General features: G+C 37.8%; 1 protein-coding gene across 1 annotated transcript in view; it reads right to left on the bottom strand.

The window, feature by feature from the left end:
* Window positions 1–306: 306 nt before the first annotated feature.
* The window catches only part of vps13c (vacuolar protein sorting 13 homolog C), a 389,552-nt gene continuing 363,028 nt past the window's right edge, over window positions 307–26,830 (bottom strand). The window contains 4 exon segments of the mRNA XM_073024838.1: window positions 307–714; window positions 7,668–7,751; window positions 9,115–9,235; window positions 25,503–25,594. Coding sequence (XP_072880939.1) covers window positions 625–714; window positions 7,668–7,751; window positions 9,115–9,235; window positions 25,503–25,594 — 387 coding nt within the window. The 3' untranslated portion in view covers window positions 307–624.

Genomic DNA, 26,830 nt, shown 5'->3' with positions numbered 1-26,830 from the left:
CCACTGTATTCTTTGCCAGTCTTCTACACTATCCACAACACCACCATTCTTCATATCATTGGCAAACTTACTAACCTACCCATCTACATTTACATCTAGATCATGTATACACATCAGAAGTGTGAATTTAAATGTAAATTTTAAATTATATATATTCCAAAGCCAACCCAAAATAGCAGTGGTCAAGCTATACAAGTTAAAGATATTATTTATTTTATTTGTATAATCAGAATGGTCATTCATAACTCAATGTTCTGTAAATGTAACTAGTTGTAGTGTATTTGAGATCAGATAAAAAAGACAAAATTCAAGTACTCAGTTTTATTTTATTTGCAATGTATTATTTAAATTCAATTCTAGCAAATAGATCAATTTTGATAGTGCAAAGATTAGCATAAAATTTTTGACTGAATTCCACAAAATACAGAATCACAATATATACTGATTTTGATACCAATCCATCTCTCTATGGATGGAAGAGGTAGAACTGCCTAACACAGTAGTCATATTTCTGAGAATTTGTATTTCATTAGAGTAAGAAAATAAAATTGCAGCGCAAATAAAAATGTAATAGAAAAGAAGTGGATATTAATCCAGTGCAACACCGAGGCAGTGCAAAAAAAGTCAAGGTTTAGAAAACCTGAGAGATTTCTGTTTCACCAGACATTGCTGTTTTCTTGCTTTTCGAGCTTCTTCAAGTGCATCAAATATCCTCTGAAACAACACAAACACAATCATCTTGTTGTCCTTTTAAACTAGAGAAATTCAAGCATCAACACATAATTCATAGATGCATTGCAAAGTCAGAAGTTCAATTGTTAATCATTTTAAAATACATTCAATAATAATGCTCTAGACGCAAGCTGTTATTTGACAACGTTTAAGAACTTTGAAGTTTTGAATTGCACACAAATAAATTAAAAGCAACACACAAAATGCTGGAGGAACTCAGTGGGTCGGCCAGCATTTGTGGAGGGAAATTTCCAGCTAAGACCCTTCATCAGAACTGAAAGAAAGATGGGAGATAGCCTGTGTAAAATGGCGGGGCAAGGGTGGAGCAGGAGCTGGCAAGTGATTGGTGGATCCAGGTGAGGAGATGATAAGCAGGTGTGGGGCAGGGGAAGAAAGAGAACAAGGTAAGAAGCTGGGATGTAAGGATGGAAGTGAAAAACAGCTGAAGAACCTGATAGAAGATGACAGTGGTTCATGGAATAAAGGGAAAGTGATGGGGAGGGTTAATGGTTGGAGGAAGCTATGGGCAATAGGCAGATGGAGAGGATAAGTAGAGGAAAGGTATGACAGTAATGGGGATGGTGGGATAAAGGAAAACATCAAAACTGGCAGCATCACTTATAACCCCGAAACATTCCTTCCTAAATAACCACAATAGTTGTGATTTTTTGAAAATTACAATTTAAAAAAATTCTATTTGAAAATTGATCCAAATCTGAGCACATCACTGTTGCTATCGTCATTCTCTCTGAAATGAATACAGATAAACGATCGAAAAGAAATCCACAGTGCAGTGCTGTAAGATTGCAATGCTGCTGACCAACCCCAAACCTGTACAGAGCTCGTGTCAGGAGGCATGCAGCAGAGAACTTGCAGCAAATGATCAAGGTAAGCAAGGAATATGAAAAGAAATTTCACTCATTCACTTTATCCAGCCAACTCTAGAGTGCCTCAGATCCAGGAGACAGTTTCCCAATTAGAACCAACGAAGCCATTCAAATATTAAGAAAGTAACAGAGAAATAGAACCATGTTGCCCATTGAGCCTCCCATTCCATTTAACAAGCTCAGAGAAAATTATGACCTTCAAACCAAACCAGACAAACATGACACAGGAGGATGTTCTCAGTGGCAGGAGGTGAGTCCCCAAATGCCAATCACAACCTCAGCAAACAGAGATCAGGAGAAATTACTTCAACCTGTAGCATTTTTCTGCCAAAGGGATTCCAGAATAAGGTGATGGTGGGGTAGGCAGGGGAGGTGGTTATCAGCCATGCCACTGCTGCCTGGTGGAGCAGGTCTGAAAGGAGTGCTCTGCTCATATTTTCTGTTTTAACTCATCACCACTCTGTTGCCTAATCCCCACATCAACTCAGTCCTTCCATTTCTAGAAACCCCGTTGGAATGAAATTGCTAACTGAGCCCTCTGAGGATGAAAATTCCTAACATTCACTACTTTTGAATGAAGACACCACCCCTGGTTTCAATTTCAAAGGCCAACTCTTCATTTTGAGATTGTGGCCCACGATTCAAGATTTCAGTGAGAGAAACACCTTCCCTGTTGAGCCTTCTCCGTTTCATTAAGTACAAACGTTCGTACCATGTTATTTTAAACTAGGGAGAGCACAGGTCTGGCATTTTCAATATCTCCTCACGTGACAGATGCACCATCTCTGCTCTCCCTTCATTACAAGTGTATCCCTTTCAGGTAAGGACAGACTCACACAGTACATATTACTGGCAGTATGGTCTCACCAGAACCCCACACAACTGTCGTAAGACACCTCCTGCACTCAAGTGCAAGTATTTTCTTTTACACAGCATGGTGAGAGCCTGGAGTGCACTGCCGGGGTGGTGGTAGAGGTAGATAGCATAAGAGACTCTTAGTTAAGCACATGATATGGACAGAAGGGGGGGCTATAGCCAATGTGTAGGGATGAAGGATTAGATTAACGGGAGACTAAATGGTTAATTAATTTCAGAAAACATCAAGGGCTGGATGGCCTGTCCTGTGCTGTACTGTTCTATGTTAACTCTGAACTCAAGTGAAGGCCAAAATACGATCTGCCTGCTCCACCTACATGTTAACTTACAGTGACTTTGAAGCTCAACACTGCCCAAACACGCACAAACACTCTGCCTTCCTGTTAAGTGCACAGTGGATAACCAGACTAATTCTCCACATTATACTCCACCCATCACGTTCTTGCTCCTTCTCTCAGCTTGTCCGTATCCCCCTAAAGCCCCTTTTCCTCCTCCTCTGCACTCACAACTCACCCACTTTACTATCATCAGCAAACTTGGAAATTTAACTTTTCATCGATCAGCCAAATCAGTGACAGAAATGTTAAAACAGCTGTGGCTCAAGCACCGACACCAGCATTTCCCTGACGGTCACTCTGACAACAATTGCTCCTATCCTTTCTTAACCTGGCTAAAGGATCAAGGATCAACTTTATTCCTCCATATAGGTGCAGTTATATGTAGGAATTTGCTGTGGTGTATTGTCAGGGGATGGCATACAAAAAAAACATTTAACAATTATAAAGAATGAAGAATTATATAAAAAATACACCGCAGGTTAGAATTGAAATGGAAATACGGGCAGCAAGTCACCAGTGTACTTTGTGAGCAGATGAGACTGAAGCACTGCTCACTGTAGTGCCCTTCTGGTCACTGCAAGACATCTTGGAAGAATGGTCAATTCCCAGTCTCCAATTCCTGCCTGTAAACTAGATTACAGTCCACATCGGTATATTTCTCCAATTCCACATTAGCCTCATGTGCGCCTTTATTAAAGGCCAAAGACCCAGAAGTGAAATGCGGATGTTTTTATACAGTGTGTTTGGGACTGGGATACATTGCTGGAGTAGATAGGGAAGCTGCCTGAATTCTATTGGTTCAGAAGGCAGCTGGATCACTCCTGGGGGGAAAGAATTTGCAGGGCCATGGGAGAGGGCAGGATGTGGGATTATCTGGAATACTCCTACACAGATCTCACAGCAGCCTCCCGTTGTGTAACCACTCTGTGAAGCAGAGCATTAGTTGGATTTTGTGGAAGAACTCAACTGAAGCTTGGCAGTCCCACCAGCAGAGGGAGTGTGTCACTGTAAAACAGTAAACATACGGATCTTGAATGTGGCATGGGGAAATCAGGAAGAAGGCAGAGTGGGGCAGAACAGAACAGAAACAAGCCCTTCACCCCACTGTGTCCATGCTGATCTTTTTGCCCATCTACTCTAACCCAATGCAGCACATTACAATAGTATACTTGAATACCTTACGTGTTTAAGTGTTTGCCTAAATGTAGTCATTGTAAGCATGTGCGCCACCTCCTCTGGCAGCACATTCTTGACATCAACCATTCTGTGTGTGAAAAGAAATTCATCCCTCAGGTTCCCTAAAAATCTCCTACCTCTCACCTTAAATCTCTGCCCTCTATAGTTTTTGATACCCCTTATGATGGGAAAAAGATTTTAACCATTCACCCTATCCATATCTCTCTTAGACACGTAATTCCATCAGATCACCTCCCCCCCAGTCTCCATCACTCCAGGGAAAACAGTCTATCCAATCTCTCCATGGAGCTAATGTCCTCCAATCCAGGCACCATCCTGGTAAATCTCCTCTTCATTCTCTCCAATATAACCACATCCTTCCTACAGCGTAGTAACAGGAAACTGAGCAGAACATTCCAGTGAGACCTCATAAGTTTTTTATAAACTTGCAACTGACTGTCCCAACTCCTATATTCTAAAACACACCCAATAAGTCAAGCGTGCCATGTACTTTCTTCATTACCATGTCAACTGTGGAAAAACTCAGTTCAAAGTAAATTTATTATCGAAGTACATATATATGTACAATACTGTGCAAAAGTCTTAGGCACACATACATAGCTAGGGTGCCTGAGACTTTTGCAAAGTACCATTGTAATTTTCTGTATTGCACTGTACCGCTGCCGCAAAAAAAACTCATGGCATATCTGAGTGATGGTAAATCTGAATCTGATCGGGGTCTCTACTGTGGTCTGAGAGTGGGGAAAAAGCAGGGAGAAGGGAATCATAGTTGGGAAAAGTGGGGGGACGGGGAGGGAATGGGAAGCACCACAGCGACATTCTGCAATGAAAAATAAACCAATTGCTTGGAATCAGATAACCTTGTCTGGTGTCTCAGGGCTGGTGCCACCTGTGCCACCTCTTGCCCCCGGCACTCCTCTGCCACCTGTCCCACAGCCTTCCCGCAGAGCTGCACCCTTGCCATTCCAAACATCCTATGCTCCTGTCAGATTTACGAACAAGCTTCATGTTCACAAATACAGTATAGCGCAAAAGTCCTAGGCACCCTAGATATAGATATATATCTAAGGCTTCGGCACTGTACTGTATCAGCACGTACCACTCTGAGGTTCTTCTCCTTGTGGGCATACAAGGTAAATCCAGGAAATAGAATAGAATCAATGAAAGACCACACCCAACAGGGTGGACAAACAAACAATGTGCAAAAGACAACAAACTGTGCAAATACAATAAACATTGAGAACTTGAGATGAAGAGACCCTGAAAGTGAGTCCATAGGTTCTGACAACAGTTCAGTGATGGGGCAAGTGAAGTTAACTCCTCTGGTTTAAAAGCCTAAAGGTTGAGGGGTCACCACTGCTCCTGATCCTAGTGGCGTGGGCCCTGAGGCTCATGTACTTTCTTCCTGACAGCAGCAGCGAGAAGAGAGTATGGCCTGGGTGGTGGGAGTTTTTGATGATGGATGCTACTTTCCTGCAATTGCGCTCCAGGTAGATGTGCTTTACCTGTGATGGAGTGGGCCGTATCCATTACTTTTAGTAGATTTTCCATTTAAGGGCAATGGTGTTTCCATACCAGGCTGTGATGCAACCAGTCATTCTACTCTCCACCACACATCTATGAGAGTTTGTCAAAGTTTTAGATGTCATGCCGAATCTTCACAAATCTCTAAGGAAGCAGAGGCACTGCTGAGCTTCCTTCATAATTGCACATGTGCTAGGCCCAGGCTATATCCTCTGAAATGATAACACTGAGGAATTTAAAGTTGCTAAGCCTCTCTTCTGAGCCTCAAATGAGGACTGTCTCATCAACTATCTGTTTCCTTCTCCCGAAGTCTATAATCAGCTCCTTGGTCTTGCTGACATTGAGTAAGAGGTTGTTGTTATGACACTACTCTCTCCAACATGCTGTTTAATCACCAACTTTGATTCGGCCTATGACGGTGGTGTTGTCAGCACATTTAGATATGGCATTGAAGCTGTGCACTGCACACTTAGTTATAAGTACACTGCAGATACAGCAGGAGTCTAAGTACACAGCCTTGTAGTGCACCTGTGCTGATGGAGATTGTGGAGATGTTGCCAATCCAAACTGACTGGGGTCTGCAAATGAGGAATTCAAGAATCCAGTTGCACAAGGAGGCATTGAGGCCATGGTCATGACAATTAATGATTAGCTTTGAAGGGGATGATAGTATTGAATGCCAAGCTATAGTCGACAAAAAGCATCCTGATGTATACATCTTTGATGTCCAGATGTTCCAGGGTTGAGTGAAGAGCCAATGAAACAGCATCTACTGTGGACTTGCTGTGCCAGTAGGCAAATTGAAGCTACTCCAAGTTGTTTTTGTCAGGCAGGAGTTGGTATGTTTCATCACCATCCTCTCAAAGCACTTCATCATTGAGCTCATTTGGGAGAGAAGCCTAGTTGTCACCTATGTTAAAAACACAAACACCAGGAAATCTGCAGATGCTGGAAATTCAAGCAACACACACAAAATGCTGGTGGAACGCAGCAGGCCAGGCAGCATCTGCCAGATTTTGTGTGTGTTGCTTTCACCTATGTTGCCTGGTTTCACTTTGTAAAAGGTGACAACATTGAAGCATCCTTCAGTGATTCAGGTTTGGCCCAGAATTGCCACTTCACACATGAGATGGCTTTCCGGAGATCTTGTATCTTATTTGGTCATTGTTATTGAACGCCAGTGATCTGGTCCTCTCATTGCTCATCCTGTTCAGGGAAGACTCTAAATAATTTTGTGGGGACACACTCATTTACAACTGCTTTTATAAAGCACATAACAACCGTGGTGTACTCATTCATATCCTCTGATGTGTCCTTCAACACAGCCCAGTCCACCAACTCGAAGCAATCCCTTAGCCACTGCTCTGTCTCCCTTGAACACCTCTTTGTTGTCCTTATCTCTGGAGCCTAGCTTTAGCCTCTGTCTGTATGCAGAGAGGAGGAGGACAGTCAAGTAATCTGATTTCCCAAATGCAGTCTAGGCAAGGAACGGTAGCAGTGATCCAAGCGTGTTGGGACTCCTGGTGCTGTAGCTTATATGCTGATGATAATTGGGCAGGGATTTCTTCAAACAAGTCTGATTGAAGCCCTGAACTATGATAGGAAATGAGTCGGGATAAGCTGTTTCTTGTCTGGTGATGGCAGCATTCAATACCTCGAGTGCCTGATTAACGTCAGCTTTTGGCGGTATTTAAACTGCAGTCAGAATCATGGAGGAGTACTCTCCTGGTAAATAGCATGGTCAGCACTTAATCATTAGATGATCCAGGTCAGGGGAACAATGGTAAAAGACCACCAAATCCAAGCACCACAGACCCCCACCCTTTCCTTTTTTCTGAATCAGCAGTCTGGTCTATCCAGTGATCAAGAAGCCTTCAGATTTTACCAACACATCCGGAGTGAGCCACATCTCCATAAAGTACCGAACACAGCAATTCTCCATTGCCTTCCAATACAGCAATTTTGCCCTTAGGTCCTCAATCTTACTTAAAACTGAACACTTATTTAAGATTGGAACATGGCTGGGTGTATACAGTGACTAACAGAGATATCTTACAAAAACAAATTGCACTAACTTAGCATGTCAAATCCCTGTTGAGATTTAAATATTTACCTTAGCCATATTCTCATCCTGGAGAGCCACTTCCTTCACAAAACCTTCACTTCTTGCGTTTGTAAAACTGATTAATGTTTGATCCTATAAAACCACCAAAATACATCATTGTCATTGTTAATGCTGGTTCAATTTTTATCCATTTCTCATGGAAATATTTCAGATCTGTATTTTAAAAGGATTGACATGCCACAGCTGAGATATTGGAAGGGCAGATAATGCACAGCAGAAGATAGTCCCTGATAACCGGACCTCCAGTTCTGGGACCAGCAAATGGATTATGGGTACATAGAGTTCTAAACCTTGTCAGAGGAAGCAAAAGGGAACAGATAAGATACTCCTTCCTTCATAAAACAAACTCCAGATTTTCCATACTGACAAGGCCACATTTTGTCACTATGATTTTCTACAATTCCTACTGAACAATGATTAATACCAATGTGCTTTATTTTACTGGCTGATTTTGGAAGTTGGTGACTCCATTTAAATAACATAATGTGAAAAGAGGTGTAATAGTGCCTGTAATGTCAAGATTGTGCAATTAACTTGCTTATCTGACCATAAGATATAGGAACAGAATTAGGCTATTGGTCCCACTGAGTCTGCTCTACCCTTCAATCATGGCTTTTGTTTTAACCTTCTTCTCCACTTCTTCCCATAACCCTTAACCCCTTCACCAATCAAGAATCTATCATAGATTCACCACCCTCTGGTTGAAAAAAATTCTTGTCATTTCTGTTTTGAAAGGACATCTCTTTATTCTGAAGCTGTGCCCTTGGATCCTTGATGTTCCTATTGACGATAACATCCTCTCCACATCTACTCTATCCAGGCCTTTCCCTTTTCATCCTTTATAACCCTGTCAAGCACTGACCCAGAGACATCAAACTCTCCTCATATATTAAGTGTTTCATTCCTGGGATCATTCTTGTGAACTTTCTCTGGAACCTCTCCAGGGCCAGCACATCACTTCCTAGATATGGGGCCTAAAGTTGCACACAATATTCCAAATGTGGTCTGACCAATACCTTAGGAATCCTCAGCAGTACACCCTTGCTTTTATATTCTATGTATACTCATCTTGTAACTTAGACAGAACATTGTTCTAATTCTCACTCTGATGAACCATTCAGAGTGGCATATACTTTTTGATTCTTTATGTAATCTTGCAGGAAAGATTTTTTTTAAAGTTCAAAGACTTCTCTATTTAGATGAAAGCTCTCAATTAAATCTTAAATCACAAGACTGAAAAGTTCTGACCAGGAACACTGGAGAGGAGTAAGAGGCTTATGTTTACTTTAAAAAGACAATGGCCCCTTAATTATCACTTACTAAAATTTACTTAGCATCAAAATTAACAATGTAATATCATGTAAAAGATGTTAATTCATGCTTCCATCAAACATTAAGTGATTCCACATAAAGATCCAGTATCCCACACATGTACCTTGATATACAAGCTCAGTACATTCCCTTCCAAAGTTGGCGGTCCAATAAATTCATCAAATACGTAATTCCAATCACAACCAAGATGGCAGAGAATCTCATCAGATGCGCAGATCACTCTCCTAAAAGAACAAAGTATTTGAAAACAAGAGGAGAAGAGGTCACTGTATATGTGGGATCAAGGTCTAACTCCGGATGATAGTGAAGAAGTGATCTGAAAAGTTCAATGGGCCCACCACTAGGTCACTTGATAGATACAGCTATTTTATGATTCAAGGCATTCACACATTTTAAACAACACAGTTGTTAAATATTTGGGGTTTCATTCATTCTAATAATTGTCACTTATAGTACTTTTACAAAAAACAAATTATTACCAATTTTCTAAAAGCTCAAGTGTACATTTAATCATAAAATAAAATTTAAACTTATTTTATCCAATATGAACTTAATAAATTAAGCTTTACTAATTTTTTAACTCAAGTTGCAGGCACCGTACAATAGTAAATACCCTCAACTTGACACTTTTTCCAGTTTCTGTGTTCTTAAGGTTTAATTTCAGTAGTGTGTGCCTCACTGGTGCTGACAAATTTGTAAATAATGCTCTTACACTTTTCCTTCAAAAAGGTTTGGTTATTCTTCACCAAACAGTTAATAATTTCTGGCCTTCTGACATAGATCTATAAACCTTGGAGCTACGTACAGAATGGTCTCTAATGAGTGTAGAATCAGCTCTTCAGACAAGTGCTAACTTTTCTAACAGGCTATTAACTTAGTCCCATAACTTGAAATGCTCCTGCACTTCCCTACAGAAAGATACCACTGAACCAACTTACACTCCTTTTAAGTAAGTACTTACAATTCACAATTCACTACCTAACCCCTCTTTCTTCATATGGCAAAATGGCATGAGCCATTTCCTTCCACACTTTGATCTCGACTGCAGACTGGTCCTGCTGTACTACTGCTGAAATGGAATTCCCATTCTCAAAGCCTCTGGATCAGTTAAACCCCTGAGAGTTGAAAAATAGCTCTAAGTTTTGAGGTGCAGCTGCTGCCAAACGTGCTTTTGACTTTGTATGATTAGTTCAAAGGACAAACACATCAAACACAAACTGTAAATTTGTAAGAAATAAGTCCAAGTTCTTCCAGCAGCAGAACCAGGAACACAGAGGGAAGGGCCAGGAACAACATTGAGAAGATTTAAGATGGACATTAAAGCAGGAAGGAATAAAACTAAGTTTCAAAAAGCTGTTATTAGCCACAAAGTCCACAAAGTCGCACAGCTCCCTTGTCCAACCCTATTCCAAAATCCTCTCTGCCACTACCAACACTGATTCATGAACAACCTTCCTGACTATAAACACGAGAAATTCTGTGACTGTAATCAAACAAGAAAGAACAGGTTGGTGAAGCTACAAGAAACTATATTCTATATCAGAAAATCCTGGGAATAGCAGAGACTGTTTCCTGTAGCTGTGAACATCACATGAAAGGATACTAAGTGAGCGAAAGGGAAAGATAATATAATGGACCAGTTCCTGAAATTGACCATAGAATCACAGAACACTACAGCACAGAAACAGGCCTTTTGGCCCTTCTTGGCTCTGCTGAACCATTTTTCTGCCTAGTCCCACTGACCTGCAACCGGCCCATATCCCTCCATACACCTCTCATCCATGTACCTGTCCAAGCTTTTCATAAATGTCAAAAGTGAGCCCACGTTTACTACTTCATCTGGCAGCTCATTCCACACTCCCACCACTCTCAGCGTGAAGAAGCCCCCCTAATGCTCCCTTTAAATTTCTCCCCCTTCACCCTTAACCCATGTCCTCTGTTTTTTTTCACCCCTAGCTTCAGTGGAAAAAGCCTGCTTGCATTCACTCTATCTATACCCATCATAATTTTATATACCTCTATCAAGTCTCCCCTCATTCTTCTACGCTCCAGGGAATAAAGTCCTAACCTATTCAACCTTTCTCTGTAACTCAGTTTCTCAAGACCCGGCAACATCCTTGTAAACCTTCTCTGCACTCTTTCAATCTTATTCATGTCCTTCCTGTAATTCGGTGACCAAAACTGCACACAATACTCCAAATTCGGCCTCACCAATGCCTTATACAACCTCATCGTAACATTCCAACTGTTACACTCAATACTTTGATTTCTGAAGGCCAAAGTACCAAAAGCTCTCTTCACTACCCTGTCTACCTGTGACACCACTTTTAGAGAATTTTGTATCTGTATTCCTAGATCCCTCTGTTCTACTGCACTCCTCAGTGCCCTACCATTTACCTTATATGTTCTATCTTGGTTTTTCCTTCCAAAGTGCATTACCTCACACTTGTCTGTATTAAACTCCATCTGCCATTTTTCAGCCCATTTTTCCAGCTGGTCCAGATCCCTCTGCAAGCTTTGAAAACCTTCCTCTCTGTCTACTACACCTCCAATCTTTGTATCATCAGCAAATTTGCTGATCCAATTTACCACATTATCATCCAGATCATTGATATAGATGACAAATAACAATGGAACCAGCACTGATCCCTGTGGCACACCACTAGTCACAGGCCTCCACTCAGAGAAGCAATCCTCCACTACCACTCTCTGGCTTCTTCCATTGAGCCAATGTTTAATCCAATTTGCTACCACTCCATGTATACCTAGTGACTGAATCTTCCTAACTAACCTCCCATGTGGGACCTTGTCAAAGGCCTTACTGAAGTCCATGTAGACAACATCCACTGCCTTCCCTTCATCCACTTTCCTTGTAACCTCCTCGAAAAACTCTAAACAGATTTGTTAAACATGACCTACCGCGCACAAAGCCATGTTGACTCTCCCTAATAAGTCCCTGTCTATCTAAATACTTGTAGATCCTATATCTTAGTACTTGTTCCAATAATTTACCTACTACCAACGTCAAATTTACCGGCCTACAATTTCCCAGATTACTTTTAGAGCCTTTTTTAAACAACAGAACAACATGAGCTATCCTCCAATCCTCCGGCACCTCACCCACGGATACTGACATTTTAAATATATCTGCCAGAGCCCCTGCAATTTCAACACTAGTCTCCTTCAAGGTCCGAGGGAATACCCTGTCAGGTCCTGGGGATTTATCTACTCTGATTTGCCTCAAGATAGCAAGCACCTCCTCCTCTTCAATCTGTATAGGTTCCATGACCTCACTACTTGTTTGCCTTATTTCCATCGACTTCATGCCAGTTTCCTTAGTAAACACAAATGCAAAAAACCCATTTAAGATCTCCCCCATTTCTTTTGGTTCCATACATAGCCGACCACTCTGATCTTCAGGAAGACCAATTTTATCCCTTACTATCCTTTTGCTCTTAATATACCTGCAGAAGCTCTTTGGATTATCCTTCACCTTGACTGCCAAAGCTACCTCATGTCTTCTTTTAGCCCTCCTGATTTCTTTCTTAAGTATTTTTTTGCACTTTTTATACTCAAGTACCTTATTTGCTCCGTTTCCTATACATGTCATACATCTCTCTCTTCTTCTTTATCAGAGTTCCAATATCTCTAGAGAACCAAGGTTCCTTATTCTTATTCACTTTGCCTTTAATCCTGACAGGAACATACAAACTTTGCACTCTCAAAATTTCTCCTTTGAAGGCCTCCCACTTACCAACGACATCCTTGCCAGAGAACAACCTGTCCCAATCCACGCTTTTTAGATCCTTTCTCATTTCTTCAAATTCGGCCTTTTTCCAGTTTAGAACCTCAACCCGAGGACCAGATCTATCTTTATCCATAATCAAGTTGAAATTAATGGTGTTATGATCACTGGAACCAAAGTGTTCCCCTACACACACTTCCGTCATCTGTCCTAACTCGTTTCCTAATAGAAGATCTAATATTGCATCCCCTCTAGTTGGTACCTCTATATGTTGATTTAGAAAATTTTCCTGAACACATTTTACGAACTCTAACCCTTCTAGACCTTTAACAGTATAGGAGTCCCAATCAATACGTGCAAAATTAAAATTCCCTACTATCACAACTTTACGTTTCCTGCAGTTGTCTATCTCTCTGTAGATTTGCTCCTTCAATTCTCACTGACTATTGGATGGTCTATAATACAACCCCATTAATGTGGTCACACCTTTCCTGTTTCTCAGCTCCACACATATGGCCTCAGTAGACAAGCCCTCCAATCTGTACTGCCCAAGCACTGCAGTAACATTTTCCCTGACTAGCAATGCCACCCCACCCCCCCCCCCCACCCCGCCACCCTTCATCCCTCTGCCTCTATCACGTCTGAAACATCGGAACCCTGGAACATTAAGCTACCAGTCCTGCCCCTCCTGTAGCCAAATTTCACTAATGGCTACAATGTCATAATTCTACGTGTCAATCCACGCCCTCAGCTCATCAGCCTTCCCCACAATACTCCTTGCATTGAAATAGACACACCTCAGAAGATTATTACCACCACACACAACCCTTCTATTTGTGACTTTGCATGAAACATTAACATCATTTATTTTCACCCCCACTCCACTAACTACTCTGGCATTCTGGTTCCCATCCCCCTGCAAATCTAGTTTGCAGGGCCTTCTGTCCTTGAGACTCTGCATTTTGGTCCATCTTGAAAAAGCATATGAGAGGTTCCGGTGACGTCATCGTCCAGAATGGCAGCCTAAAATAGCTCCTCCGGAAAAATGTTTTATTTTGCCCCGTTAATCCACCAAATACAAGATTTCTCAAAAATATCTGGACTGGTAAGGGGGCAAGAATGGGGAAAAGGAATGGAGACAAAAGGAGCATCACCGTGCAGCCTGTGGACGAGAGGGGTGCAACGAGTGGCTCTCCTACACGTGTGCGTGCTGGCGAGGCTGACGCTGGGCCTCGTTCAGATGAAGCGGCAAATTTAATAAAAATTTTGGAAGAGATACGGGAATTCCAAAAAGACATAAAACAGCAACTAAATGCTATCAAGTCAGAGCTTACCAACGTTAATAAAAAAATAGCAGTGATAGAGACACGAACTGAAAAGGTGAAAGATCGCGTTCAAAATGTGGAACGGATGCTAAGTAAGATGATAAAAGTGTTAAATCAACAAGAAAATAAACTACTCAACCAAGAAGGAAGGTCACGACGGAAGAATATCACGAATGTTCCCGAAGGAGTGGAGTTGTCTATGGAGTTTGTAGAAAAGTTATTATGGGACACGCTGGAGATTCCTTTGACTACGGAACTCAACATTGAAAGAGCACATCACGCGCCCGTCCCGAGGCCTTTTGGAGACAGGGAAGATAAGCCATGGGCAATAGCGATTAGATTCCTTCGGTACAAAACCAAAGCAGAGATTCTGCACAAGGCCTGGGGAAAGAAGAAGGTACTTTTGAATGGGAAATTTATATATTTTTATCAAGATTGCCCCCCAGAGATCCTGCAGAAATGTAAGGAATATTCTGAAGTGATGTGAGTATTAAACCAAAGAAAGATTAGCTTCCAAACTCCATACCCTGCTAAACTGCGAGTGTTTTATGAAGACAGGATGCAACCGTATCAGATAGCAGCAGAGGCGAATGCAGACATGAAAGCCAGAGGGTTGCCCATCAGCGCGATCAAACCAAGGGAAAGCCTGGCTGAGCAGCTATCCCGCTCTGCTTGGGGAAATAGTAAGAGAATCGAGAAAGCAGGGGACGGGAGGAGGGCGAGAGGAGAATATCAGGAAGAGACTGTGAGTTTTCAGAAGACAGCCTTCACTTCCACCAGAAGAGCCGTAAGGTCTGACTAATTTCAAAAGTGTTGATAAGCTAAACAGAAGCAAAAATAAATGGTGCTATACTTATCTCAAGAAAATGGATTTTATATTACTCAATTGTTTTATTTTTTATTCATTCATTCACTCCATTTTCCCCACTTAATTGAGAATATATACATGGGAGGAATGCACAGGGAAATCTTTTCTGTGTAATGGACATATATTTTTTCATTTACCTTTATGGGTATTGCAGTGGGGGGCCCTCAACTCACAGGTAGGAGAGGCTGTCCCCCACAGCTAGGCATTTCCTCCAGTTCAACCCAGGGTCATCTACTAGAGACCTCAGCCGATAGGTCTCAAGATGGCGCTTATGGAGTGAAGCGGTTTTAGGCTTTGCTCCAAACCTTTTACTTTTTTTAACCTACAAACACCCCCTAATTGATCTTTTTATACCTATTAAAAAGGGGTTTAAACATATGAAATTTTTTTCAACCGTTTGAAACATCTTCAACTCGCTGAAATGTCAAAAGCAAAGGAATCGAAACAGACTAAAGAACCGGTAACTTTAGAAGCAATTGCGAATCTGATGGACGACAGACTTGGAAAACTGGAGAGTAAATTAACCGCAAAGCTTTCTACGTTCGATGAAACTTTAAAGTCATTTGATGCAAAACTTCAAGCACTTACACTGGAGTCACAAAAACAACAAGCAAGTATTTTAGTTCTTGAAGAAGCTGCTCGCCAGAGAGATCGTATAATTGAAACTTTGCAAAATCAGCAAACTTCGACTTCTCAACAGATGGATCGTTATAAATTTAAAATTACTGATCTTGAAAACCGCTCTCGAAGACAAAATCTTCGGTTAATTGGGATTCCGGAAAAATTTGAGAATGGCGATCTCACTGTTTTTCTTTCCAAATTTTTAATGGATGTCTTTGGCTCAGAAGTACTGGATTCTCCTCCAATAATCGACCTTGCACATCGCATCTCTCGTTTTCATTCAGATTCAAGTTTGAAACCACGATAAACTAATTCTCCGGATCCATTACCCTCATACCAAAGAGCGTTTGATTCGGGCTGCACGGAAAAAGGGTATGATCAGCTTCCAAGATGTTAAATTCCGTATTCTGGAAGATTACAGTCCCGAAGTTTTAAGGGCAAGAATGGCTTTTAAATCGGTTATGTCGGAAATTCCTCAGAAAGGCTACAAACAAGCGCTGTTATTTCCAGCACATTTGAGAGTTTCTTATCTTATCTTGAGAGAACTTATCGGCTGTTCAAATCTCCAGCGGATGCTCAAAAATTTCTGGAAGAATAACATTTTATCGGGTTGATTAATGTAATAATTAGTCTATAGATTTGGATCTTCTATAAAATGATGTTTTTTTTAATGTATGGCTTACATGTATTTTTTATACATGATAAAAGTTCGTTTTTGGTTTATTTTGAATTTGTTATTTTTTCATATTATTAATCTGTTAGTTTTGAAAGTAATTTATTAGGGTTTTCTTTTAAGTTCGTATACACTTTTTTATATTTTTTAACGTTTAAATATTAAGATTTTTTTTAAAATATAATGTCGTTTCTTCTTCCCGAAAGGCTTTAGTGCTTGGAATGTCATATCAGTTTTGATGTGTTTGAATAAGTTTTAAACTTTCTTTTAAAACACTAATTCAGTATTATTCATTTATGGGTTTTATCATTTTAATTCTTTTTTTTTAATCCTTTTGTTTTATATATATAATACTAACTTTATATTTTAATTTTTGTTATACCAACCCTTTCTTATAATATGGGTGGTTTGTATCTTTTATTCAACTTTTTTTTGTTTGAGTTGCCATCTTGAGACATGGGGGTAATTTTAGTGTTAGATTGCTTGCTTGCCTCTTTTTGGTTTTTTTCCTGGGGTTTTGAGGGTGGAGGGAGGGGGACTTTTCTTTTTTCTTTTCTTTCTGCTTGCTTTGTGCTTAGTTTTACTTCATGGGCTTATATGAAACTACAAAAATGGTTGCAGTGTCGTGACTTCCGGTTCCTCCTTGAACTTACTTTCCTCTTCCGGATTCATGAGTTCATCTTTTTTTTTAACCTTATGTGTTAATTGTAATAAATATTGTCAATATGGATAGGGTTATTAATTTTGTTTCTTGGAATACTAATGGTTTAAATCATCCGATCAAACGGAAAAAAATATTCAAAGTATTCCATAGAATGAATGCTAATGTTATCTTTGTACAAGAGACTCATGTAAGGAAGGTGGATAGTCAACGCTTTTTTAGGTTTTGGAAAGACCAACAATATCACTCGAATTCTCAAGCCAAAGTAAGAGGTGTTTCCATTTTTATAGATTCTTCAACCTCCTTTATACATCATGAAACAATTTCAGACCCATAAGGTAGATTTTTGCTTATTACTGGTCTACTTTTTAATCAAAAAGTAGTTTTAGTTAATGTTTATGCTCCAAATACTGATTGTCCTGAATTTTTTAAGTGTCTATTTACATCCTTTCCCAATTTGAATCAGTATAGACTGATAATGGGTGGGGATTTTAACTGTTGTTTAAACCCTTCGATGGATAGATCCAAGTCCACACAAGTTCTTCCGAATAAATCGGCCTCTCTTAGCAACTCCTTTATGACTGATTCAGCAATTTGCAAAATTTGGCGTTTTTTACACCCCAATGACAAAGAGTTTTCTTACTTTTCTCATGTTTATCATAATTATTCAAGAATTGATTACTTTTTCATTGATCACCATTTACTTACAGATGTTATAGATTGTAAATATGACTCTTTTACCATTTCTGATCATGCACCTTTGAAGTTATCTATTAAGATAATGGATTCATCTATTAATACTAAATCTTGGAGGTTCAACTCTATTTTATTGCAGGATTTAGACTTTGTTAATTTTATTAAACAACAAATTGATTTGTTTTTCTCAACAAATTCTACAGCAGAGATCTCTAGTGGAATTTTATGGGACACTTTTAAAGCATTTATTCATGGACAGATTATTTCATACTCTGCTGGAGTTAGGAAACGAACTAATTCTAAAATATTAACATTGGTTAACAAAATCAAAGCAATTGATAAGATTTATTCAGTGACTCCTAGCAAAAAACTTTATAAAGAAAGAGTGGAACTTCAAATGGAGCATAGTTTGTTATTATCCTCTTCGATTGAAAATCAGTTGATTAAGTCTAAAACCCAGTTTTATGTATATGGAGATAAGTCTGGTAAATTATTGGCTAATCAATTGAAAACTGCTTCGATTAAACGACAGATTACTAGGATTCGTAAACAAGATGGCACTCTGACGATCGACCATAAAGAGATAAATAAAGCCTTTCAAGATTTTTATAATTCCTTATAGCAATCAGAATTTGCTGAGGATTCTTCTATAATAGATGAATTTTTAAGGAAATTGAATATTCCAAAATTAACAGTAGAGGATAGTGTATTCTTAGATACACCTATCACGGAAACTGAAATAAAAAAGGCTATGTTTTCAATGAATTCCGGTAAAGCTTCTGGTCCAGATGGTTATTCTGCAGAATTTTTAAAATTCTTTTTCCTCTATACTTTCTCCTTGGCTTTGTAAAATTTTTAAAGATGCGTTAATTATAGGTAAATTGCCACAATCTTTTTATGAAGCTTCTATTTCTTTAATCCTTAAAAAAGATAAAGACCCTATTGAATGTGCATCCTATCGGCCTATATCCTTGCTGAATACTGATTTTAAGATTTTTAGTAAATTTTTGGCTGCTAGATTAGAAAATATATTACCTTGAATCATTTCTGAAGATCAGACTGGATTTATTAAAAATCGCTATTCATCTTTTAACATTAGGAAATTAATTAACATTATTTATACTCCTTCATCCAAAATACCAGAATGTGTCATTCCTTTAGATGCTGAAAAAGCATTTGATAGAGTTGAATGGCCATATTTATTTAATACGATGCAGCATTTTAATTTTAGTTCAAAATTTATATCATGGATTAAGTTAATATACTATAAACCCTTGGCTTCGGTTTTTACCAATAATCAACGATCTCCTTTTTTTCAGTTATTTCGTGGTACAAGGCAAGGCTGTCCTCAAGTCCTTTACTATTTGACATCACTTTGGAACCTTTGGCTATAGCCATTCGTGAATCACCTTATATTTTGGGTATTACTCGTGGGGAGGGGATGTATAAGTTATCATTATATGCTGATGATTTGTTACTATACATATCCGACCCTGAAAGATCTATTCCTGCTATTTTGTCCTTGCTTGCTCAGTTTAGTAACTTGTCTGGTTATAAATTGAATTTTAATAAGAGTGAATTATTTCCATTAAATATGCAAGTTCCAATTTATAAACATTTACCATTTAAAGTGGTTACAGATTATTTTACTTATTTAGGCATTAAAATTACTAAAAAACATAAAGATTTATTTAAAGTTAACTTTTTACCCTTAATTGACCAAATTAAGCAACTTGCTATCAGGTGGTCTCCGCTATCTTTGTCATTGGTTGGTAGAATTAATGCTATCAAGATGATGGTATTACCCAAATTGTTATATCTATTTCAAGCATTACCAATTTTTATTCCTAAATCTTTTTTTGATATTATTGACTCTAAAATATCTTCTTATCTATGGCAGAATAAAAATCCTAGACTAGGTAAAAAATATTTACAGAAGCCTAAGAAGGAGGGTGGTTTGGCTTTGCCAAACTTGAGATTTTACTATTGGGCAGTTAATATACGATATTTAATATTTTGGACACAAGAATTGACTGCAGCTGCCTGCCCACAATGGGTAAATTTGGAATGTAAATCTGTACAAGACTTTTCATTGTTTTCAATCTTAGGATCTTCGCTTCCTTTTTATTTATCTAAATTGAATAAACAAATAACAAATCCTATAGTCAAATATACATTGCGAATTTGGTTTCAATTTCGTAAATTTTTTGGTTTGAATAAGTTTATTTTATCATGCCCTATAATATCTAACTATTCTTTTCGGCCTTCTTTTATGGATCAAGCTTTTCTCTTATGGAAAACAAAAGGTATAACATGTTTTCGTGATTTGTTTTTAGATGATAGTGTTATGTCCTTTGAACAGTTACCGAATAAATATAATTTACCTAAAACCCATTTTTTTAGATATTTGCAAGTTAGAAATTTTTTGTATAATGAGTTAGTCTTTTCCAAAATTATGTCCATTGGACATTACCGAAAGAATTTTAGCTCTGAACCCTTGTCAAAAGGGTTTAGTAGCTATCATTTATAATATGATCATGAAAATACAGCCAGAAGTATCAGAAAAAATTAAGAAGGAATGGGAAGAAGAACTTAATTGTCTTATATCCACTGAACAGTGGGAGAAAATTTTACTATTAGTCAATTCGTCCTCTATTTGTGCTAAACATGCCCTAATACAATTTAAGGTTGTACATAGAGCTCATATGTCTAAGGATAAACTTGCTAGATTTTATTCTTATGTTAATCCAACCTGTGACAGATGTCATTCTGATGTTGCTTCATTGACCCATATGTTTTGGTCTTGCCCTTGTTTACAAAATTACTGGAAAGATATTTTCAGTTTTATTTCAAGAGTTCTGAATATCAATTTCCAACCACATCCTTTTACTGCAATTTTTGGTTTACCAATGGTGGATAATAGTCGTTTATCCTCTTCATCTCGACGATTGATTGCATTTGTTACATTAATGGCTAGAAGATCTATTTTATTGAACTGGAAATAAATTAATCCTCCAACTATATTTCAGTGGTTCTCTCAAACTATCTCGTTTGAGTTCAGAAAAAATTAGAAGTGTTGTTTTTGATCCTTCAGTTAAATTTGAAGAAACTTGGAGACCATTTATGCAACATTTTCATATGAGTTAAATTGTCTTTTCCTAAACCTCACTTTGATTATCCTTAATTATTTGGATGGAGGTTCGGAGTTATTGGCACTACTGTATGTACTTAACATTACGCAATGGCCCATGTTGGTTAGTTTTTTTTTCTTTCTCTTTTTTTTGGGGTTGTTTTTTTTTTCTTTTTGTCTCTTTTGTTCATAAATACTCTGAGTTTGGGAGGCTATATATATTGATTATTATATATTTGAATGTCTACTTAAACTATTAATTATGTACTCTCAAACACTTTGTATTCATGTTTCATTTATGTTTGTTTAAAAAATTAATAAAAAGATTTAAAAAGAAAGAAAAGAAAGAGACCTCAGCCTTGGAATCATACCTTCATCACCTTTCTGTTTAGTCACTTTTCTTGGTTCTTATTTGTTCAGGGAGTAAATCGATTAAGTTTAATTCTGCTAATTTCAATGAGATACTGCCAGATAAATACACACGGCTAAGGACAAAGTAAAATTCATTTTCATTAACGTCAATAGGCTGTTAAATCCAATCAAACGCAGTAAAATTCTATCAAAAATGAAGAAAGAACAAACCCATGTAGTATATTTACAGGAAACTCACTTAAGTGATAATGAGCATAGAAAACTAAAGAGAATGGGCTTTACTAAATTTTTTTCTCCTTGTATAAATCAGGACATAGGAGAGGAGTTGCTATTCTCATCTAAAGCAAGCTAAATTTTGAAAAAGTATTCAAAATGGGAGATAAAGAAGGCAGATATATTCTGGTAAGGGGGAATATAGATGGAAATTCAGTTATTCTATTGAATATATACACACCCCCAGGAAGTGATATTAGTTTCTTCCAGAAAATTACTAATATTATGGTAATGGAAACAGAAGGTCTCTTGATATGTGGGGGAGACTTAAATTTACAATTACAACCAAACATAGACTCTTCCAATAGAAAAACCTATGAAACAAAATCCTTACATAAGAAAGTTAACACACTTTTTGAGGATGTTGGTTTAATTGATATATGGAGGGACCTATTCCCCAACAGAAGGGATTACACTCATTATTCTGCCCCCCATTAGATACAATAATAGACTATTTCATAACATTTGGAAAGATAAAGACAAAATAAACACCTGTGGAATTGGGACAATAGATGTAAGTGACCTTGCACCTATATATTTATCTCTTGATTTTGACCTACAACCAAAGAATACTATTTGGAAACTAAATTCAAGTTTACTCAATGATCCCTATTTTAAGGAACAAATTAAAAAAGAAATTGGTCTTTACTTAGAATTCAATGATAATGGAGAGGTTTCACCTCCCATTCTATGGGATACTCTGAAGGCTGTCTTAAGAGGGAAAATTACAGCGATATCTTCATATAAGAAAAAAGTAAGGAATAAAACATTAGAGGCATTACGAAATAAGCTAAAGGAACTAGAAAAAACACAAATTGAGTTTGGCACAGGATACATTAGAGGAAATTTTAAAAATTAGGAATGAAATTAATAGTTCGGCTACGCAAGAAATCAGGCAAAATTTAATGTTTCTGAAACAGAGACACTCTGAAAGTGGATCTAAATCTATGAAAATACTGGTGTGGAAACTGGAAAAAAAAGATAGCAGAAAATACAACTCATAGAATTAGGGATCCAAGAACAAAAGTGATTAAAAAAAATAAGCTAAATGAAATTCAAGAAGCCTTTGAAGTGTTTTACAAAACTCTATATTCCAAAGTTCCAGGGGGAAGAATAACCCAAATTGACACCTTCCTGAATTCTCTAGAGTTACCCACTTTAAGCAAAGTACAAAATAGCACGATGACTGCTAACATAACTGAAGTTGAACTAAAAGCTGCAATTAGTAGACTTAAATTAAGCAAGTCACCAGGATCAGACGGATATATGGCAGAGTGGTATAAAGAACTTAAAAATGAGTTAATTCCTGTTTTACTCCCCACACGGAACTGCGCTCTAAAAAAGGCGCAAATGCCACCTAGCTGGAAGCAGGCGATAAACTCAGCTATACCGAAAGAAGGCAAGGATAAAATGGAATGTGGGTCATTTAGACCAATATCTGTTCTTACTGTAGATTATATATTATTTACCCCCATCATGGCCAAACGATTAGAAGAGTTCCTACCCACATTGATACATAATGATCAGACAGGTTTTATACAACGACACCAAACACAAGACAATATATGAAGGACACTTCACATTATAGATCATATACAAAAAAATAAAATGGAAGCAATAATGATAAGTGTGGACTCTGAAAAGGCATTTGATTCAGTTAATAGGAATTTTCTTTACAGAGTTTTACATAGATTTGGTTTACATGACACAATTATTAAAACTATACAGGCACTATATGACAACCCTACTGCTAGGATTAAAGTCAATGGATATGTATCAAATAGTCTTACCCTAGAAAGGGGCATGAAACAGGGCTGTGCATGGTCACCTCTACTCTTCGCATTATATCTGGAACCATTAGCTCAATACGTCAGACAAAATGAAGATATGAGGGGAATTACTATTAAAGGGACAGAGTATAAATTGGCTTTTTATGCGGATGACATTTTGATCTACCTAGGGGCAGCCAACATACTCTTTACCTAAATTGATGCAATCCTTTGAGCAATATGCTCAATTATCAGGATACAAGATCGACATAGATAAAACCCAATTACTTTCATATAACTATAGCCCATCAAGAGAAATTGTAAGTAGATATCCCTGGGCATGGCAAACAGAGTCTTTCAAATATTTGGGCATCGTTATGCCAAAAGATTTGGTATAATCATCATAATGGAATTATTCACTTATATAAAAAATTAAGAAAGATATAACAAGATGGAACCTAATTCCTTTTTTTTAAGTCTCAGTTCAAGGATAATATCTACTAAAATGAATATACTACCCAGACTATTATATTTCTTTCAGACCCTACCAATAGAGATTAACCAAAATCAATTCAATGAATGGAACAAAATGTTATCAAGATATATATGGCAAGGTAAAAGGCCTAGAGTTTTTCTCAAAACTTTGCAATTAACCAAGGAAAAGGGGGGATGGGGCCTACCTTCTCTTACAGATTATTATTCTGCAGCACAGTTGAGAGCTGTGATATGCTGGTGCAACCTGTCATATGACGCTCAATGGAAAAACATTGAGGAACAGGTACTTCCCATTCCTATCCAGGCAATTTTGGCTGAAAACAACCTACAAAGTTACATAAATACTATTGATAACCCATGGGTGAAATGGACTCTTAAAATATGGAAAACTATTATAAAAGAATATAAACTAGAGGGAGATATTGCAATTCTTAAATGGTGTGCATAAGACTCGGATTTTACACTGAATAAACTGGACAGCTAAAGGAATGACAGTCCTTTGTAATATGATGACAGAAGGAACACTGTTCAGTTTTGAAATGCTTAAAGAGAAACACTTATTGGAAAAACAAGACTTCTATCGGTATTTACAGATGCGACAGTATGTTAATAGGAGGGTTAAAAATGCAACCAAGGCAAGCACTGTACATGTTTGATAGAGCTATTTGGAAAAGCATATAATTCAGATAACGGTAGTAGAATCATTTCAAGTGTGTATAAGGGTTTGTCAAATCTTAAAATACATTCAACTTCATACATTAAAACAAAATGGGAGAAGGAAGGATAACTATATCTGAGGAAGAATGGACAACAATATGGAGGCATCAGTGGAAGTGTACCAATTCACAGAAATGGAGGGAGTTTGGATGGAAAAACTTAATAAGATATTTTATTACACCCTCTCAGAAATCCCATTATGATAGTAACTTCCCTGTTTGCTGGAGAGATTGTGGAAGTCAAAATGCAAACTATTATCATATTTTCTGGGAATGCCCCATTATCAAAGCCTATGGGAGTGGAATACATAATGCCCTACAAGATATCTTTAAATGCCAAATACCCTTAGAAAGTAAGACCATATATTTTGGGTATATACCTTAAGAATGGATGAAAAGAGATTAATATTTAATGAATACACTGTTGGTGGCTGGTAAAACGACTCTTACCAGGAAATAGCTAGCACAGGAGAGCCCAACTTTAAACACATGGATGGAAATTACAGTGGACATTTACCAATTAGAGAAAATAACAGCATTGTTAATCATAAGTTGTAACAATTTGATTCCTACTGGGAAAAATGGTTTAATTACATAATACCTCATAGGCCTGATTTTATTCTCACAAATCAATCAATATGTTGCAAAAAAAAGATCACTCCCTACTTGTACATAGTTTTCTCCTTTTTCTCGTTCTTTCTTTCCTCTCTTTTCTGTAAGTGTATACCTCAGATAAATATTAAGTGGAGATTTGTGGCAAATATGATATATATGTATAGTATCTGAAATACATCTTATGGAAATGTTTGTTTGATGATGAACTTCAATAACAAATAAATTACAAAAAAAAGAAAAAGCATATGAAAGCCCATCCCTTTCTCCAAAACTCAGCTAGCTCACACTTTGAACCAAAGAACACAAAGGTTAAGAATGGGAGGAAGTCATTCAGCCCTTTGAATTTTCTCTGACATTTAATGATCATGGCTAGTCACTCTAATCTAATATCCTGTTCTACCCACCCACCCCCCATATCCCTTGATCTCTTTGGCATTAAGAAATTTATCTGCATTCTTCATGAATACATTTAATGACTTGCTTCCTTGTCTTGTCACTCTGTCCCCTTGATCAAGTTGTTTATCCTCGGTACCTGTTTGTGATGAGCAGATTTGTTCTTTTCTTCCCATACAAAAGACAATGCGAACGATAACTCTCTCCTTGAAGCTTTGGAATCTCCAACCTCTGCAAGAAAAGTCAAATTATTTTCTCCAGTGACACTTAGTCAAAGGTGAGAATTTAAATATGGTGCATACAACTCACTGACATCATGTGCAGTCAGTAGCTTGTGTCAGAATAGTTAAGTCTTAGATTCAACTACGTGTAAGTTGAAAGTTAAGGTGCAGTATTTGATGTAAACCATCAAAGCCAAGTAACTGAGACACAGACTCCATCCCTACCAGTTCTTGCTCTCACCAAAATTCAGTCTGATTAGGCATTGTGTGCATTGGCAAGAGTTGAGGAAAAATTGATTTTGCAATGCATCACATAATTCCAATGACTGCATGCAAATTAACTTCTTTTAAAATATTTCTTCCCTGTTGATCAAATCCTTCACGTCCAAGTCAAGTATTAAAATATACTTATTTAAAAGTAGCTATATTCAAAGTAGGTTTTGTACAAAAGATGCAAACTTAGAGGAAGGACTCATGCTGATGAAAACTGCCATAAAATTAGATTTGAAATAGAGGCACTGTTGTACTGTGGGAAATGTAGCAACAAACTCATACGCAGCAGTGTTCCACTACAATCGGAATCATCAAACATTTATTATAATTAGGCACATTTGCCGAATGGTCAAGATCAAAATGGGTATTGATATTAACAGACTGAATTGTTATAGCAACAGACAGTGGTCTGAAGGGAATTAATATTAGGTAATGCAGAAATGGTTGAAGCCTTGAGCAATGATTTTATGTGAGTCTTCATCGTGAGGACATGTATTAACATACCAAAGGGAGATGTTATGAATGCATTGGGAAGTGAGGATCTTAATACAATCACTGACATTAAAGAGGTAGCGATGAGCAAAAAGGTAGACAAGTACTTTTGTCCTAATGGAACACATTTCAAGGTACTGAACGAAATGGTGTAAATTAGAGGCGTTTGTGATAAGTTACCAAAATTCTTTGCATTCTGTGCAGGTCCCAGCAGAATGAAACACAGTGTCATGGCACTGTTTAAAAAAAAAAGTTGTAGGGAAAAAGTGAGCAAATATAGCTAGTTAGCTTAACGTCTGTAGTTGAGAAAATACTTGAAGTTATCATCACAGTGAGACATCAGCATAGAAGTTCTATCAGGCAGACACAACATGGATTTATGAAGGACAGGTTCTGCTTGACAAACTTAGTGTTCTTTGAGAATATAAGCAGAGTGAACAGAGGAGAACAGGTGGATGCTGTACACTTGGACTTCCAGAAG

Source organism: Hemitrygon akajei, chromosome 21, assembly GCF_048418815.1.
Source record: "Hemitrygon akajei chromosome 21, sHemAka1.3, whole genome shotgun sequence".
In the NCBI taxonomy this organism is placed as follows: Eukaryota; Metazoa; Chordata; class Chondrichthyes; order Myliobatiformes; family Dasyatidae; genus Hemitrygon; species Hemitrygon akajei.
Note: the sequence above shows the minus strand (reverse complement) of the source record. Positions and strands in the feature narration are given on the sequence as shown.